The 20,247-nt window shown below is 40.9% G+C and overlaps 2 protein-coding genes across 4 annotated transcripts in view; both read right to left on the reverse strand.

Moving 5' to 3' along the window:
- The window catches only part of LOC142495506 (glucosamine-6-phosphate deaminase 1-like), a 135,474-nt gene that overhangs the window by 15,373 nt on the left and 99,854 nt on the right, over positions 1-20,247 (reverse strand). The gene's annotated exons all lie outside the window — the stretch shown is intronic.
- The window catches only part of LOC142495504 (E3 ubiquitin-protein ligase RNF14-like), an 87,391-nt gene continuing 77,529 nt past the window's right edge, over positions 10,386-20,247 (reverse strand). Inside the window, exon 7 of one of the 3 annotated variants that reach the window (XM_075601072.1) lies at positions 10,386-13,689. In XM_075601072.1, coding sequence (XP_075457187.1) covers positions 13,549-13,689 — 141 coding nt within the window. In that variant the 3' untranslated portion in view covers positions 10,386-13,548. Of the gene's footprint in view, positions 13,690-18,150; positions 18,869-20,247 lie in introns of those variants that run through there. The other 2 variants (XM_075601074.1, XM_075601073.1) reach the window with 2 other exon arrangements.

Genomic DNA, 20,247 nt, shown 5'->3' on the forward strand with positions numbered 1-20,247 from the left:
TAGGGGGGAGAGAGAGATTGGGAGGGGGAGAGAGAGATCGGGAGGGGGAGAGAGAGATGGGGGGAGAGAGATGGGGGGAGAGAGAGATAGGGGGAAGGGGGGAGAGGGATGGGGGGAGAGGGAAAGGGGGAATGGGGGAGAGATGGGGGGAAGTGGGGGAGAGAGATGGAGGAAGTGGGGAAGAGAGAGAAGGGGGAGAGAGATGGGGAGATTATAGATTTGGAAGGAACTACTGATGTGCCAATGTCTGATCGTGTGCCCATGCGTTCTACCCAGCTTGCGAGATGTAGGGCAAATAATCCAACAATACATATTCCCAAAACAATTAGTGAATCATTTAAACATTATTGTAATGCTGAAGGGGCTGTTCCTTGGCAAGATACTGTGTAATAATTGTTAAGAATCAATTTAAAAAATTGCTTTTGGGACTTTATAACCCAAACATGCATACCATGTCGTATTGCTGAAAGTTTAATAAAAAAATTATATTTTGACCTTCTTGTCATGTATTTATATATTGATTTAAGTATGTGATATAATATTGATGCACTGATTCACTATTTACCAGGCAATTAATGTTCACCATTATCAACTAGCATACTGTACAGTGCTCCCACTGCAGCAAGGGATTCTGGGAAATGACATGCAAATGAGCACACCGTGTCACCTTTTCCCTGAAAACCATTTTTACATGGAACCCTTATAAGATAAGGCTGTGTCCATGCTGCCACAGACCGCGTGGAGGTGATCACATTGCCTTAAGGCATTGATCGTGCCCATAGACAGCGCGGACGCGTGACAGCAGGAGGGAGCTCGCGCTGCACGAGAAATCAGTTGAAACTGATTTCTTGGCGTGACGGGCAGGTCACGTGAGCAGTTCGCCCAATGAGGGTGAACCAGCACAGTGACATCACTGACACGCCCCATGACACGCACCCCAACCGCACATCTAGCATGTCTGAAAAACGCACACGCTTCCGCAGGTGATGTCAAGGACGCACACGCCTCAGCGCAGGTGAAGGCTGTACCGACTCAGCCTAATGCTTGCTGTTAACACAGCTTTTAAGCACAGCATGGGATTATATGCAAAGCCAATGACATGACACTCAGAGACATGTTTCATTGATGGGTCTCATCAGTGTGAGGTTGGTTATACTGGTGTAGCACTGTTTCACCCCTCCCCCCCCTGCTCTTCAAGATGTACTACTTGTTACTGCTGTTTGTGGTGCGTGCAAACCTGTGAGGGTCCAGGAGAGCTGAGCGGTTCGCAATGTTGTGGGGAACAGGACAGGCTTTTGGTGAATTCAGACTTAGCTCATGGTGTCAGCGCCTCCAGCGTCAGTGGGCTCCTGTATTCTCAGACAGTCTCCCACCAAAGCAGACTTCTTTCACACCCCTGCCCAAGAGACTGTAAACTCAGGCAGGGGTATATGAAAAGGGATGCTTTATTGTTGTAGTCACTGCAGATGTTACACAGCGGATGCAGATGGATATCAGAGGTCCCAGGCCTCTGGCTTGTGCCGAGCTCTCTGGTAGTCATGAGGCCTTTGATCTCTTTTGACCAGTCAGCCCAGGAGGGACTGACTGGTAGGTCTCACACCCAAGCAGGGAAGAACCTGACTCACACGTCTAACCCCTAGGAGGGCAAGACCTGGACTAACTACAATTTAGTACATCCTCTCTGAAACACCAGAAGGGGAGGGCACAGGGTCTGTACCATGATTGGCTATACACAGACCCTTGTGGCACCACCTCTTCTGTCACTCAGAGTCAGCATGAGGGGGGGTCAATGCCTACAGGGCATTACGTGACAGGGGGTAGAGAGGTAGTCTGGGCCAGCCATGCTACACTGGCTTTGCAATTTTCAAGTTTGTAGGATTTACCACACACATTTTAAGTTATGGTGGGTGAAAAAGGTGACAAAAAACCTCCACCATATAGCAAATAAAAAGATCACTTATGAGCACATTCACATGTCTTAGACAGGTCTGCAACCCTGCCTTTCACTATTATCACCTAGCATACAGTGCTTCCACTGCAGTAAGGGATTCTGGGGAGTGACATGCAACTGTGCTCACTGTTAACAGAGCTTTTAAACACAGCATGGGATTATATGCAAAGCCAGAGAAACCACTCAGACATGTTTCGACCTTGATGGGTCTCATCAGTGTGAGATTTGTTGTGCAGTTGGGGTGCGTGTCTAGGGGCTTGCCGACCGCGCCTGTGCAATCAGCACGTCGGCTGCGCATATGCAAAAGGCGTTTGCTGGACTTCTTCTTTCAGTTTTAAGTTTTCTCTTTTTAATCTTCAATTTTATCCTTTTTTAGTCTCTGTACTATTCAGGGCCTCCTTGCAGTCCTCCTTCCATTTACGCACATCTGCTTTGAGAATGACAGTCTCCTGGCGTGAGACTTCCTTCTCTAGATTGAGGGTCTGAAGCTCCTTCTGAGAGACTTTGAGAACTGTATCAAGATTGACAATAGTTTCTTTAGATATGTCCAGCTCCTCAGTGAGACTGTGTAGTTCCTTTCTGGAAACTTCCAGATCTGTGCGGCAGCTGTTGGTCTCATGATGTGAGGCATCCAGTGCTCTGCGGAGTGTCTGAACCTCTTTCTGAGATACGTCCACCTCTGTCCGGACATTGTTGACCTCCTGTTGTGAGGCATTCAGCTCTACGCGAAGAGTGTGAACCTCTTGCTGAAAGACTCATCTGCTTTAGTGCCTCCCCATACTTCCGCTTCAGCTTAGTCATCATTTTATCAGATTGGCTTTGCTTTTCATCCATGCTGGAAATAGTAGCGTTTGCAGTATCTAGCTCAGTCTTGAGATCGTCCAATTCTGTTCCAGATTCAGAGTACATTGCGAGGACCGTCTTCTGTAACTCAGCATTATCTTCTCTCTCAAGTTTCAATTGTTCTCGAAGTAGATCACAGTCACGCCTGGCAATTTTCAGGACGTCTTCAGGGCTGGTCAAGGGATCGTCACTCACTGGTTCCGGCTCCGCTTCCCTGGGATGACTGGTTGAGGGTTCTTCACTGTTGGCACCAGACAGGCACTTCTTTGGAATACACGACTTCTGCCTTGGGCCCTCTGGATATTCGGTTATCCGCGGGACGAATTCTCCATTTTCTCTAGGCTGCAGGGCATCTCGGTCCCCCTTTTTCTCCACAGGATCTGCGGACGTGTCTGTTCCTTCAACGGTACATGAAGAACCGCTTTTCTTTTTTCGCCTTTTTGTTTTGGATGACACCGTCCCTTCGGGGATACTGGGGTCTCCATCTTCAGTTGAAATTTTAGCAGCGTCACTGGATCCACCCGGCTTTTCTTGCAACTGTAATAGCTGATGGAAATATTCGGTGATCCACTGCTCCCGCTCTTTCTCCTGCTGATCATATTCGTCATCATAGGGAGCAGTCTTTTTGGTTTGTACCGAGTTTAGGCACCCCCACCATTCTTGGGGTGTTTTGTGAGTGTGACTCGGTTTGGGTTCCCCATAAGAGATGTCTTCCTCCTCATCGGACTGGAAGGGCCACTCTTCCGCGGGGTAGGGTTCATTACAGGAACACTGTATTTTGTCCTCCAATTTGGGGCTATCAGGTATATTTTTCTTCCTGACCTCAGGAGGCGCTATTGCAGCTGTTGTCACTATTTGCTAGAACCCCAAATGGTTGTAGTCCTACAGGTGGGCATATTTTGCTTGTAGAGGTCGTAGCTCTCACAGGCCTCTCTGTAGACTTTTTCTTCCCTTGGGTAAGTTTTACAATATTAGCAGTACTGTGCATGCATTCACTCTCATCGTCTGAATAAGGCCTGAAGGGACACTGCTCCGTGTGGTGGAGTTCTTTACACCAGGAACAAATTTTCTTCCCTATTTTTACAGAGTCTGTATTTGACTTCAGCTGGGTGGCCATTTTAAATTCCCAGGGTTCTATTTCTTTAAATACAATGCTTGCTAGCTGCCCATTTTCTGGCTTCAGCAAAAGCATTTGCTTTAAACCATTTACTTGCTATGTGCAATCCCTCCGCTTCAGCAACCGAATTTGGTTTTCTGCTTGAGTTCAGTAATTTTCAGTCTCATCTTTGGGTATTATGGCATTCACTCTTCACACTTTGGTTGCCTGTTTTACTTCCAGGATACATAGGCAGACTTTTTTTACTTGCAGAAAAAAAAACATTCTTTGAAGTGGAATATTTCTTTCACTCCCGGCAGGATAACTCAATACTCAGCAATTGGCTTTGGAATACCTTTTACACAGTTCAGCAATCCCTTTTTCCCCTGTAGGGCAATTTTACACTCAGCATTTGTTTGCTGAAAATTCCCCTGCTTCAGCACAGTCGCATCAATTTTCACACTTTTCTGCATATACTCCATTCACAGCTGGTAGTCCTATGCGGTGTGGCAACCTTTATTTGCAGAATCAGTACCGCTCATGGGTCACCATCTGTATTCACTGCTTCAGCTAAACATTTGAAAATAACAAACGACTATCCCTTTCAAGGGCTAACTCACTTCTTGAACCCTGACTATGGCTGGAAGGCAAACCCCCTATTTCAATTACCATATTACACTTTATTGTGATAGGCAAATAAGGTTTTACCTGCTTCAGCAGTCTCTCTCTCCTCTTGGGATTGGGGAAAAGAGTCCATCTGTGGTTTTGTAAGTTTCAGTGCAGTGGTGTGTATCACTTTAACTCTGATCTCTGCTGCATGAGATTTTTTTTTTTTTTTTTTTTAAGTTGCTCAGACTGTTTGTAGGCAAAAAGCATAAAAAAAATTTCACAGAAAAAATCTCCGGTCCTTTTTAACTTCAAAGACCACCTCTCGTCCCACTTCGGACACCATATGTAGGCGGACGCTCAGAGAGGTATGCAAGGGAGTCTGGTTATAGTGAAATTAAATAAGCCTTTTATTGCGCCTTTTCCTTAACATCAGGAAACCATCCAAACAAGGGGTAAACAAAGCTTCTATTCACTTGGGAGTATTTCTAGTGAAATACTATGCGGTTCACAACTCCCTTAGATAAGCATGTCTCCCAGCCCCAAACATATAGCATGAAATAAGCAGAGATAGAAAGTCTCATAAATGAAAGTCTTATCTGTTCCTTGTGGTTTGGAGGGAAAATCTTCTGTCCCTGGTTCAGCTCCCTTATCCTCAGGGTGTGTCAGCATTCAGGTTTAGATGTTTCCCCTGTGTCTTGAAAGCAGCTCTGCTGTTTCTTCTGGCAGGGCTCAAGACTGTTTGTCTCCAAGTTCAGCTCAGGTGTGAGCTAAGGAGTCTCACTTCCTGTCTCAAAAGACAGGCTTTTCTAAGCAATCTAATCAGGGAGGTGGTGTTTGTTAATTGACTACCAGCAGTTAACCACCACACTGCTGGATTAGAGGCACATTACTTGAACAGGGATAACTCCCCTGTTACAATTATCTAATACACAACTGATTTATAAAAAAAAAACCAAATAGGATGTTTAATGAAATGCTAATTTTACCACATCAGCAACATTTTCCGTCCTAAACTCAAACTGATCATGAAGATGCGCCCTTAGGCTACGGCCCCTGCGTCACTGCGTGCACGCGCACATCGGAGCACCTGGCGGCGCGTGCACCAGTTAATGCCGCGATCTGAGGTCCTAGGGTCACGATGGGACGCATGGCAGGGGGAGCAAAGACAAGATTTTTGGTGGGGGCGCAGCCATGACGTCACGCGGCTGGTTTGACATCATTGGCGGAACCACCGCAGTGACGTGGCCACCGCGCCAAAGGTCAAATATCTTGACTTTTGAAAATGTGGTTGCGCATCGCGCTTCCTGCAGGCGCGCGCAAGTAGTTACTTGGGCCAGCCCCGTAGAGGGCCGTGCTTTGTGTGCGCCGTGCACGAGCCGCGGTCAGCAAGGACATGGCCTTACTGTCTTCTCCCCAGGGCTCTAACAACTACAATAACGAGTTTAATTAGCAGAAGCAGTGCAGCAAAATCCCTGATACTTTTAACTCAATGGTTCTAAAGACAATAATATCTTCTAAAGATGCAATTGTGATGGTATTTTTTTTTCATGTTATAACAGAGACCATTGTGGGGATATTCTTTATTAACAGGGAAACTTCCAGTTGTGCACGAAGACTTCCTAAAGTAGCCATTGACAACAGGCATAAGAAAAAATTACTCGTAACTACATCAAGGTACCGAACCTATATTGTATTTAATAGGTTAATATTGTTTTCCAGTAAGGGCAAATTCATAAGTAGTCTTGGCTTTTTTCAGTTTGTATTTTATAAAGTTGTAACTTAATAAAGAAGACCGTAGCAGGACCAGTGTATATCCTTTATGTATGCACTGGGGGTAAGGGAGAGGGGAACCCTCACTCAGCCTATATGCGAATATTAGTTTATTGTAGGAGCGGTGCTAATCTGGGATAATGGTTTATAACAATGTTTCCCAACTCCAGTTCTCAGGGAACCCCAACAGGTCAGGTCTTAAGGATTTCCCTGCTCCAGCACAGGTGGCTCAGTCAAAATGACTGAGCCGCTGATTGACCCACCTGTGCTGGAGCAGGAATATCCTTAAGACCTGATCTGTTGGGGTTCCCTGAGGACTGGAGTTGGGAAACACTGGTTTATAACAACAACAGAAGAGGAAGATCCCAGGTAGTGAAGCACTCAAATGTCCATGGATAGTAGTAGCAGGGAAATGAGTAATGAAACCGTTAATGTGTCTCCCGTGGATATACTGTAGGGAACCTTTAATAGGGTACTTTACTTACACAGATCTATGTTAGCACAAGATCGCTATACATACAGGTGATAATCTAGGCTGCCTAAACAGAACTTTGTTAAATTGAGAGAATTTCTTCAGATAAGGCGTAAGGGACATTGTAGAACAGGGGTGGGGAACCTTTTTTCTGCCAAGGGCCATTTGGAGATTTGTGAGAAGAAAAAATTATCAATAGTGGCGCTCAAATTATCAGTGTGCAACAGAATAATATCATCGCAATAGTGAAAAAACAATTGTTAATATACAGTACAAACACATTCGTCGGATGCTGCTGTGACCCAGTGAGGGATTGCTCTCTTAATCCCGTGCAGAGTTGATGAAGTGGTGATCATTGGGAAGCGCAAACATGTGAAGACAGAAAATAATGTTCTGATATTGCAATATTGTTTAAATAATAAACGTGAAGATGTCTTCTTAAGGTCTATACTGTATATAGAATACTCACAAATGTGAGGATGGATGTGTGTTCGTAATGGTATCTTTAAGTGATGATCCGCCAGCTGCGGAGGAGGTAGGTCTCTGCCTCAATGGAAGTATGAGCTGTGGTACCTATAGTAATGAACAAAAGAACCGGGCATAGTGCAGACTGTATACAAATTTAGAAAAGGTAAGTATAATGCAATACACTCACATGGTATTAGACACGCATTTAGATCACACAAATTGATCTCGGCTGCAGGATGAATAAAACTTTCTGCTTCCCCTGGAGTTTGCCTGCCTGTTTGGCGTGCGTCTCACGGATGCGTCTCAGCGATTCCGGATGTGACGTCAGCGGGATCCAGGGGTTCCGGTCGGCAGTGTGATTCGTCTGTCAGCGTCACTCTACGCGTTTCACCTTCCTTGGTTTCATCAGGAGTGTCGATGACATGATACTGAGGACTTATATACTCTCAACTATCATCTGATAGGTTAATAACTAATTGGATAATCATTTTTAAAGTGGTAGAGTGAATGAGTATGCTAAGAATTGCCGATATCATAATATACTTTCTCCACATCACACATATGTGGAGCTCAAATGTAGAAATTAACAACAACATGACCATTTATTAAAATACATATTAAAGTAAAATATTAAAACATTATTAAGTACAAAATGTACTTATCGTACACATAATTTATTTAGCGATCTAGCATATTACTGGCTAATATATGTAAACAGTAGAAGAATCTAAGAGAGGAACAAAGAACTGTAAATAGGTCACATAATTCAAGAATTGCATTACAAGAACGGTTTGATATCAAATTCTAAATTTAGACCTGAGGGGGGTATAGTTTGGAGTTCATACATCCAATATGATTCCCTCTTTATTAGAGCTAGATTTCTATTTCCCCCTCTCCAGTGCGGCATAACTTGTTCTATTGCTTTAAATGTAAGACCTTGGGGGTTAGAATTAATTGGGGGTTGGATCCAAAATCCATTTGGATATTTATAATATCATTCGAGGGCCATACACAATTATCAACTTAAAAATTAGCCTGCTATATTTGGTCAAACATTTAATTAACTACCCCTAATGTGATGGCTGGAACTGCTTCTCTTTGGTGAAGCGTGTGATGTTAGCTGGTATTGATGATGTTGCTACTCGCAACTGGTTTTCCAGGTTTGGGTGGGTGACTGACTGACTGACACTTGTGTGACTGAATGACACTTGGGTGACTGACTGAATGACACTTGGGTGACTGACTGAATGACACTTGGGTGACTGACTGAATGACACTTGGGTGACTGACTGAATGACACTTGGGTGACTGACTGAATGACACTTGGGTGACTGACTGAATGACACTTGGGTGGGTGACTGACACTTGGATGGGTGGGTGACTGACTGACACTTGGGTGACTGAATGACACTTGGGTGGGTGACTGACTGACTCTTGGGTGGGTGACTGACTGACTCTTGGGTGGGTGACTGACTGACACTTGGGTGACTGACTGAATGACACTTGTGTGACTGACTGACTGACACTTGGGTAGGTGACTGACTGACACTTGGGTGGTGGGTGACTATGACTGACTGTGGGTTGGTGTCTGTATACACACACCAATAGGAGCGGGGGGGGGGGGAAATCACACACTCTCTCTCTCTCAGACCCTCTCACTCATACACTCACTTTCAGATACTCTCTAAATAAAAATAACAATCAGCTGCAAGAAGTGGCAATTTGAGATGCATGAGGGACGGTCTGACAGCTTAGATCACACTGAGTCATTTTATGGGGCACAGATTATTGGAAGGCAGGGGGTGTCTACAAAAGTTAATCATACAAAATGTATTGAAGTCAAGGAGACCAATGATGCTGGGATTAGGCGTCAGGCCTGGTGGTGTCCCAGAGCCCTCCTGCCCTTCCCCTGTCAGGGCCCTGCATAGCTCCCTCTCATCTTACACTACGGCACTACGGAGCAGGTGCCCTCCTCCGCCGCTGCTGCTCGTGTGGGGAGGAGAGGAGGGAATGAGGTGTCTCTCCCTCCGCAGACTCGTTCTTCTATCCCCCAAGCCTCTTATACCCCCCCCATCCCCCAAGCCCCACTCCTCTTATACCCTCTCCCCCCCCCCCCCCCGGAGCGCTGCTTTCCCGCGCCGCCCTGGTGATACTCAGGTCCTTTATATTGGAAATCTGAAACGTATATAATTCCATTTACTGTAGCGGTTATATAAGGGAATATGGTGCAATTGTTTCCTTTTAACGGTCAATTTTTTCTTACCCTTCCTATTTAAATGAACATGATGTGGGTTAATATGTTCTATACAAAAGATCTAAAAAATAACTTAACATATATGTAATTGGCTCAATAGGAAGTTAGTTTTAAGAGACTATAAAGGGCTCTGCAGAAGTGGGTATGGATGATGATCGTAAGTATGGGAGATGTGTCACCTCTGTTGAAGGGTGTGATGCTAGAGAAAGGAAGATACATCTCTATGAAAGAAAACCGGAAGCGTGAGTATTAACCAACACAGTGTGGAGGAAGTTACCTAGGGTCAGGGAGAGTATCTTAACTATTATACATATATGTAATCACACTGTGAATAAAAAGTGTACATCAGTCTTTGTTTTAAATTTGGCGCCTGACACTCCCGCTTCTAATGGTTAGGTTAGGTTCCACTAAGCCACTAATAAGTCAAAGGCTCAAAGTTATTGTTTACTTCAAAGGCCCATCCTTTGTCTTTTATAAACAATAAATAAGAACAGAAACATTTGTAATAAACTGGAGGTACTTTGACATGCAACATTTCCCCTGGTATGGGGGAAATCCCTCCTTGGACCAAACTGGACTAATTGCAGTGACATGTTTTAGTGGTTAATTCTGAGTGATTGTTGACTAATATATATATATATATATATATATATACACACAGTTGTATTTACATTTGTATATATATATATATATATATATATATATATATATATATCAGAACAAAACAAAGATAATAAAGGAGCGCCTAATAAAACAACCTGCCTAACCGTGAGTAGGTAGCTTACTGTGTTAAAACAACCTATGGGGTGGCCAAGGGAGGTTAATATAAAATAGAACCTATGTAACTATAAGATAAAACATGTTATAACAATAATAATTTTAATATAGAATATGCATGACGAAAAAATGTAATGAAAAAATATAAAATATAAAAAATATATAAAAAATATATATTCAATGGAAAAGTCCCAAAAAAACCTTTAAAAAAAAAAACCTTAAAAAACCTTAAAAATCACAGAGTCCCGTTCCAGATGAATGCATCCAGGTATAGGCAGCCCGTTTGAAAGGGATCACAACTCCCTATGGATACCTATGGAAGAAAAGAGAAAAAAACAGGCGCACACCTAGTGCATTAAAGTATAACAATAAGTTTATGGAACATTAAAAACAGACAAATGCCCACTCACAAGTGTAACGGTAATATATGCAGTTATGAGATAGGCCCTCATAAGCCAGTGGTAGCGTCCGGGTCAGCAATGGTGTCCTCTCCTACACACACGTTGTGCGGTCTCCTTCTACCGGAAGTGATGTCCACCCGGTCTGGTGCCCCGCAAAAGGAAGTCCCTCCAGGAAACCGAGCCTTCGCCTGCCTGCTTCTGGCTGCTGCACCACCAGGGGAAACAGAGATGTGTCCGCTCTTCTGTTTGGCTTAGCCTCTCACAGTCTGCGTTCGTCTTAGTCCGTGATAAAGTTCTCAGTGGGAAAGTGCCTCCTCTGCCTTAGCCACGCCCTACGCGTTTCGTCATCTATGATGACTTCTTCAGGGGAACCCATTGGTTGTAACCCCACAGTATTTATAACAAGGTTAATTTGCATACACAATTAGAATAATTGAAACAATTAAAACATTAGTTACATAATTTAAACCAGTCCATTGGTTCAAATTTTAATGCTACACTAATCGCAATGGACAGGTTATGAGGACCACACTGTATTTGCAGAGAAATAAGATATAGCTCATGTGATATTAAATGTGTATATATATTTATACTTCAATTGATATACCTATTCGGACAGTAATTGAAAGGAATTAAATATATTGGAACAACATATGATAATAAACAAATTTACATATTTAAAATAAAATGAAAATAATTTTTTGTGTCTAAATTCGAATAACCATTATATATTAACAGTATTTTTACAAAAATAGTTAGCAGTGTTTTACAAAATTTAATTAAGAAGTCTCAAGAATTGGAGAGTACTGATGACAATGAATACTAACTACCCAATTAACCCCTTACATCCATGGTCAGCAATTAATTTGCTACAGAATATATCCAAACCAGGTTTAAGGTAACATATGTATACCTGTTGTTGATCCATTAGTGATAAATCAATATCATAGATTACAATTGGAGTCAGGAGTACAGCAAAGGTTGTTGTTAAACAAGGACAGAAGAATCCTCAACATGATAGTATATGTACCTAAATGATTGACCTAATATAAATATGTGAAAGTGCTGTGTGCTTTGAATGGTGTATGTATTGAAGACTTGAGTAAAGTGTATGTAATGGTGTAATGATAGTGTGGATTAATAAATAAAAATAATGAATAAAAATTGTGAATATGTGTGTATATATATAGGAATGACTAAAGTGACTCTAATTATACCAATGTGAATGTGATACAAAACTAAAAATAATAGAATGAGACCAGTTCTGGACTTCAACAGACACATCCACAATATGATGCATTAAAGGAATATATAAACCTATAATAGGGTTATTTATACCATCGCTTTTAAAGATTGTGTGGGAAGAAATATTTGAAGACCTGACATGTCACCATAGTTCAGAGGGAGTGCTATAAGGCACTCAAACCAGACCTCCGAAGGATCACCCGCCATGAGTGATCACACTATAATGCTAATGTCAATATGGTCATTGTGTCCCTTTGGGTGTAATGTATCCAAAATATACATCCAATAAGTCTCCCTCATACACAATCTTTTGAAACGATCCCCACCCATAAATGTAGGGGGGATATACTCAATGCCCATAACTCGTAGGGACCTTGGATCTTTTGAATGTTCATTACAATAATGGCGGGAGAGGTTATGTGTTTGGCACCCATTTATTATATTTCTTCGATGCTCTAAAAAACCTCGTGCTTAGGGCTCTTGATGTGTGGCCTACAAATTGTAGTCCGCACTCACATGATATCAGATAGATAACATATTCACTAAGACAATTGATGTATTCTGATATATCATGTGAGGTGCCATTGGAATAAGATTTAAATTTATTGGTTTTTATCAAGTGTTTGCACGTTAAACATCTGCCTCTCCCACATCCAAAGTTTCCCTTTACCCTGATGGGAACAGAACCATCCACTCTTAAATTATTAACTACCTTTGATGTTTTTAATTTGCTGGAGCAATCATTGTTTTGATACTCCTTGCTTTCCTAAAGATCACAGGAGCATGTTTTGGCAAAAGGTGACCAATTTCTGGATCGCTGACCAAAATGTTCCAATGGTCATTAATTACTTTTTTAATTTGTTTGGCAGACTGATTAAACTGTGTAATAAATTTAGGTACAGAACCTTTAGATGTAGCCTTATTTTTAAATGTTGTTTTTCTTTTGGATTTTTCCAACAAAGATGCACGATCCAGTAAACTAGCATCTGAAAATGATTTATTGACAATTGCCATATCGTAGCCTTTTTCCTGGAACTTAAATGAAAGATCTGTACCCTGGGTATAGAAATCTATGTGACAGTTGCGTCTTAATCTGTAGAACTGACTTTTTGGCACATTATCTAACCATTTTTTGTAATGATTGCTACCATATTGTAGGTAGCTGTTCGCATACACACTAAAATGATGCAGAATTGTGAGGAACGTTTAGCCAGAAGGAATAAGCTTACAAACATTGTAAATGAGGACACCACTGATATTGTGGAGAACAATATAGATCTCAAAAATAATTTTCAAGAATTGGAGAATTACACGAAAGATGAAACAAGAAATTGGTTAGACCTACTTTCTCTCCAGAACTATATAGATATCAAGCTAGTTCCAAGAGGTTTAAGAATAACAAAAAAAAAACGACATTTGAGGCACCTGAAATATTCACAAAAGAGTGGAATGCTATTTTGGAAACATGCTCAGTGTCTCTTATTAACCTCTTGATCTCTTATAGAAAAGAAAGATTGGAGAAAGTAGGGAAGGAGATAGCTCAAGTACAAGAAATTATTAAACCATTTGAAGATACAGAGGAATTCATCCGATTGGATGAAACAGTACACAAAAGGGTAATGTCATTTGAGAAAGAAATCATAGATAGAAAAACAAATAAACTCAAACGTGATAAAGATGACTGCGCAAATGATAGAGTAAGAAATTGGAGAAGGAAGGGTGACTCTTTCCAACATCGTAGGTATGGTAGATCCAGCTCAGGTTATAGACATGAGAATAGAGATTCCAAAACAAATAAGAAACCTATATTTAATGAGAAAGAAAAAAAATGAAATTATTACATTAATTAAAGAAGCTAGGATGGATAGGAAAGAAAAGGAACATCACAAGGTCACTCCTACCACTTCCTCTGCAAGTTGTTCCACCTCCAATCGGTACTCTGTGTTGGGGGACGGTTGTGAGGATAATGGGGAGTCCCATGAACAAATTGCAGTGGAACATAGGGAAGGAGCAAGATCAAAAACTAGCACTAAGGGTTCTAACTCAACAAACTATACTTCACCTAATAAATCAAACAAATCCAACTCTTTTTTAGAACAGAGAGAAAAGGAAAAGAGATATCCACTTTGGGAGAAACAGAATCAACAACTACCCTGAAGAAAAAGAGATTCAGGGGAGTCAGAGGAGGAGCAAAGAAGCAAGGACAGAAGAAAATGAAGATGATGGTAGACACACAACACAAACACGGTATTTACAATCTTTCATCACATACACTCACTCCACATCACATATCACTATTAGCCAAAGGTCTCTCATATGCCCCAAATAGTACACCTAATAGGTTTGACCTGTTCGTGGACTTGAATAGATACATCCGCAAGTTAACTCTGATGCGACACTTCACCCAAAAAGGAGATGACAATTTGGAATTCGAATTCAATACACAAGAAAAAGAATGCATAAATGCCCTGACTTCTTTCTTGGTGGAATCAGACTAAATAGGTAACAGACCAAATAACACACAAAATGTTAGTGTTACTGATAGATTAATGGGTCCATCCTCAAAAAGATTAATACTTGATAATCAGGATCTAGCTAATAATTCACTTTTGGACATTACAATACATGAGGAAGATTCAAATACATTGTTAGATTCCAATTCATGCCCAATTGAAACAGATCAGGGTACTCTATTGAGATGTAAATCATCACCATTTGTCCCTAAATCAACATATTTCCCTTACCAATCAAAGGGCAACTTTATTGAAACATTCTATACAGTAGTCCTGAGGGACCTAGAACAGTTGTGTCTTAATAATGTAGAACTGAAATATAATAATCTTACAAAAGAAGAAAATCAAACTTTATTAAATATAAAAAATAGTAGTGATTTAATTGTCCGCCAAGCAGATAAGGGGGGGGCGATTGTCCTACAGGATCGGGCAGATTATCTTTGTGAGGCCCATCGCCTCCTCCTTGACACCACATCATATCAGACTCTCACTGAGGACCCCTCTGAGGGTTATCAGTTGGAATTCTGGAATCTCCTCCAGGGAGCATTCACTGAAGGGATTATTTCTAAAATAGAACACAAGTTTTTATACACCAAACACCCTAGAACCCCCATTTTCTATCACATTCCTAAATTGCACAAAGATATAGTGAAACCACCAGGGAGGCCTATTGTGTCGGGGATTGGCTCGATGACGTCCAACGTGTCCCAGTATGTGGATTATTATTTACAGCCTCATGTCATTAAATTGCGCTCATACATACGGGACACGTTGCATGTCATTGACTCCATCTCTGACATCAAGTGGAAAGATACCTATCACTGGGTTACATGTGACGTATCTTCACTTTACACTTGCATTGAGCACTTAAAAGGTATCCAGGCAATTAGTCACTTTTTAGAGTTAGACCCCAATTTGCACTCTTCACATAGGTTGTTTCTATTAGCATGTACCAAATTTATGTTGAATCACAATTATTTTCTATTTGGCAACACATATTATTTGCAAATCTGTGGAACGGCCATGGGAGCCAAATTTGCTCCCAGCTATGCTAACCTCTATATGGGACTGTGGGAGAGTACCCATGTGTGGGGGGATGCTGTGCTGGGGTCGGGGTTGGTTTTCTATGGCCGCTTCATAGATGATATTCTTATTATTTGGGATGGTGAGAGGGGAATCCTGGAGGAGATTTTGGAATCCTTCAATGATAACAATATGGGGTTGAAATTTACATACAACATACACCCAGATACTATAGTATTTTTAGATTTAGAGTTATTTGTGGGTCCTCAAAATGTTATTCACACAAGAACACATTTCAAAACTGTGGCTGCGAACAGCTACCTACAATATGGTAGCAATCATTACAAAAAATGGTTAGATAATGTGCCAAAAAGGATTACTTTTTATATGATATCTATATAAGATATATATATATATATATATATATATATATATATATATATAAGATAAGATATATAAGATGATATCTTATGAGGACTCTTGTGATAAGTGATGGGGCAGAAACAAATGTATCTCAAAAAAAGAACTGAGATAGATCTATACAGATCTCTATGGAATAATGCATCACCAGTATGTCTACTCCATGCTTTACTCATATGAGATGCCCAAGTCATGCAATTCCTGAAAAACAATATTTCTTACAGTACTAATAACCCTGAACTAGAAATAATATAGCTGGTCATCCAGCGATTGTCCAAATGTATATTAATGCAATTTCTAGCTAATGGGTATTATTATTAACAAATGCTATGATAATAATTGCAATACAATGTATGTTTGTCTGATAGCTTAACTTTCTTTCTTTGTGATCTTATATGATTGATTAGCAGCTAAATCATGTTACCAACTTTTAATAGGTAATACACCTTTAAGACAAGTTTATTCTCTTGTACAGCAGTGAGGTGTTTTAGCAGCATATGCGCATGTCACGATTGGGCACTAGTCAGGGCCAATAGATCGCGCTATTTTTGGTGTGTAAGGGCAAGCATGCGCAGTTAGAAGCTTAGAAACCATATACACTAGAAGGATTTGCCATCTCCTTCATGACCGAGTGGAGGGCGACGGGGACGCTGACGTATGACGTCACGGACATGCGCATTTGCATCCGTGATGCACGTTTTTTGCCCTCAGTGCCCTAGATCCGGCCAGGAAGAGTTTCCAATACTTCCCCTCATGGTTAGCCTTAGGATGGAGCATTACAGGTGACAGCTTTGCCACAGTCGCACCCTTATGATGTCATGCGCATGCGCAGTACCCCGTTAGTGATATCAAACTGCCAGTACTGCCCTCTTATGGGTAGGAGCCTAGGAAATACATCCCTACTATTGGCCTTTGGCTCATGATGCCTCCATGACATAGCATGTTTATGCAGTGATACACACCCTACTTCATGTGTTACATATTAAACACTACAGGTGTCTACAATCACCAGCCTAATTAAATCCCTTTTTAAGGTGCATGTTACACTGCCCACTGTACCACTCCCAGTAGAAGGCTAAGGCCGAAACGCGTAGGAGCAGGTCCAGTTGGCAGGATCCCCTGTTTTGTCCCTTCTCTAGGACTCGTTCATGTGCTGTGAGCTTTGCTCCTTGACTCCTCCATAGACTGTGCTGAGTACCTGACATGAGGTGAAGTATTACTTATCTGCTGCTACAGACTAAGGTGTGCTCTATTGGACTATTCATGTGTTTTTTCACAGTGAGACTGCTGATATTGTGATGCTTTACACTTGTCCCCAGATTTAGGGAGACTGCAGCATTTTTGTTATTCAGTGTAACAGCCACCTTATTTAGCCACCGTTTTGTGTCTGTTAGTAGCTATACTTTATACACCCTGTCAGGTACTTTCCAGCATTCATATGTCTATTTAGACCTTTGTATTGTCTTTCAGGGTAACTCCCTGATTAGAGGTTAAATCAAGTCTGCACTTTTCAGGGGATCCATGCCTTGTTTTAAATTTTCTGTGCTTTAATTTTACTTTATGTTCTGTGACATTTTTCAATAAACATTGTGGTTTTGTATTGTCAGGCATACTAGAGTGCTTTTATTGGGGCTCTTTTTTCTTTTTTGCAATAATTTATGCCCTTATAGCACCACCGACAGATGACTACATCTAAATTTACCTTGTCGGTTGTATAGTTGCCATTATTTGTCTCATGGATGCGGGGTCACTTCTTTTTCTCACAAATATATATATATATATATATATATATATATATACAGGCATACCCCGCTTTAAGTACACTCACTTTAAATACACTCGCGAGTAAGTACATATCGCCCACTAGGCAAACAGCAGCTCACGCATACGCCTATCATCACGTCCTGAACAGCAATACCGGCTCCCTACCTGTACCGAAGCTGTGCGCAAGTGGGGAGACTATAGAGCCTGTTACAAATGCGTTATTTACATCAGTTATGCACGTATATAACGATTGCAGTACAGTACATGCATCGGTAAGTGGGAAAAAGGTAATGCTTCACTTTAAGTACATTTTCGCTTTACATACATGCTCCGGTCCCATTGCGTACGTTAATGCGGGGTATGCCTGTATATATATATATATATATATATATATATATATATATATATATATATATATATATATATATATATATATATATATATATATATATATATATATATATATACACACATACATACATGTAGAGGTATCAGTACCGTGTTAGCCGAGCTTCAATAATCAAAAAATAAATAGATGATACCGTTCTGTGGCTAACGAAATGCTTTTATTTGTGCGAGCTTTCGAGATACACTGATCTCTTCTTCCGGCGATGTTACAATGAATGAAGCAAGGATAACTTAAAAACAGTGTCTCTTGGAATACAAGAATAACGTTAAAAAAAATTATTGAAATATACTTCGTGTTGACCCTTAGTATATATATGTGTATATATATGTGTGTACATATATATATATATACACACATATATATACTAAGGGTCAACTCGAAGTATATTTCAATAATTTTTTTTAAGTTATTCTGTAAACCAGGTGAGCTGAGACTTGTGAGGGGTTTGGCTTCCTCTTGCAGCTCCCTTGTGTCTAATACCACTGGGTGTTCCGCAAGAATTTCCTCCGCCTGAGCCCCTCTCCCTCTCCCTCACCCCTTATCTTTATTGGCTGTGTGACGAGGACAGGGTGGGCTAAGGGTAAATAAAACACTTAATTGAAATGTATTTTGTAACGCCTCAAAAAAACATTGAGTGAATTTAGACTTGATTGTGACTCCCACAGTCAAAATCAAAGCTACAGTTTATCCTAGACCTCTGTAGAAATACAACACGTCACATATGCACATTGCAGCTTGAAGAGGCGTCATTGAAATGGGAGTATGGGTTTTTTACGGGCAGAGCTTTCAGGCACAGCCAGCAGAAGTACTGATTGCAGCACGTGCACGTCATCTTGTTACATCCATCTATTTTCTGTTTTGGAGAAAAACAAACAATGACAATAATATTAATCTGCACTGTTCGCGTGCTGCCGCCATGTACCATTATCACAGAGGGTTGAATTGATGGGCAACATAGAAATCACAAATAATGCCAACAACCAATAACAGAACAGTAACTCTACCGACAATTAAATTGTTTTTATATTCTCCATGTGCTCAGAAATTGATGCATGTTGTCTATTTATTGTTTTTATGTTCATCTGTACAGAGATATATATATATATATATATATATATATATATATATATATATATATATATATATATATATATAGAGAGAGAGAGAGATATACAGAGATATAAAGAGAGATATATATACAGAGATTGTCCTGGAACTAGATACCACATTTCTGTCTCCCTTTGCAGCTCGTGGGATTCATGTCACCCTGGTTTAGCTGCCTGTTATTTTCCCTGTCCCAGCAGCTAGCTGCATGTGAAAAGGCAACATTATTGTTACATGTTGTTTACACAGCCCTAGTCAGTGTTGGTTGCCTGAAGTCTCCTATTCTCCTAGCTGAGAGTGGGCTATTCCTACCCCCTGTCCTTGCTGACAGTTAGTATAGTCTCACTTCACTTCTAGTGTGACACTTGCCCCTCACTTCCTTTTCATCCTGGACTCTGAGGGAGTACCTGCCTGCTATTTGCCCCAGCAATGCCTTTCTGGTTTACACTGCCTTATCTTTGGTACACTGCACTTCAGACAGAGAAGCACTCTCTACCCACACTTCATCCTCAAGTACCTTTCTTCCTGTGATTTTCCCTCAAAAAAACTAAGAAAGACAAAAGGACTTGTTGTGCTTTGGAAGAGGGAAGGCATGAGTTAAGCTTACTGGAATTATTCATACATCATTCGTGACCCTGGTTCCAGGAAAGAGATATATAGAGAGCGATATACAGAGAGAGAGAAATATATAGAGAGATATATACAGAGATAGAGATAGATATAGATAGAGAGATTACCACCCTAGAAGAAGTCTTAGTGGGCGAAATGCGTTTGTGGTACTTTCATGCTGCTGGCCCTTCATCTGGACACTTTAATTTGTTACCCTTTGATGTAGCTGTTTTTTTGTGATTGTGGTCACGTTTATCCAGGATCTCCTTGTCATCCTTGCTATACAGGAGTTGAGTATATCACTTTTATATACTATTGTTATCTTTCAGTTATCATACTGTTTTGCAGTATATGGGTCTCTCTCCTGTACATGTTTCCATTGAGTTTTTGTGTTTGGGTCACTGAAGTACCTTCATGTCTGCTGTCATGTGCTATATTTATAGTTTTATGCCCTTAGGTCTTTCCATTACAGTGCCCCATACACTAGCATAGTATGCCTGGTATATTTAACCACTCTGT

Source organism: Ascaphus truei, chromosome 5 (genome assembly GCF_040206685.1).
Source record: "Ascaphus truei isolate aAscTru1 chromosome 5, aAscTru1.hap1, whole genome shotgun sequence".
Classification (NCBI taxonomy): Eukaryota; Metazoa; Chordata; class Amphibia; order Anura; family Ascaphidae; genus Ascaphus; species Ascaphus truei.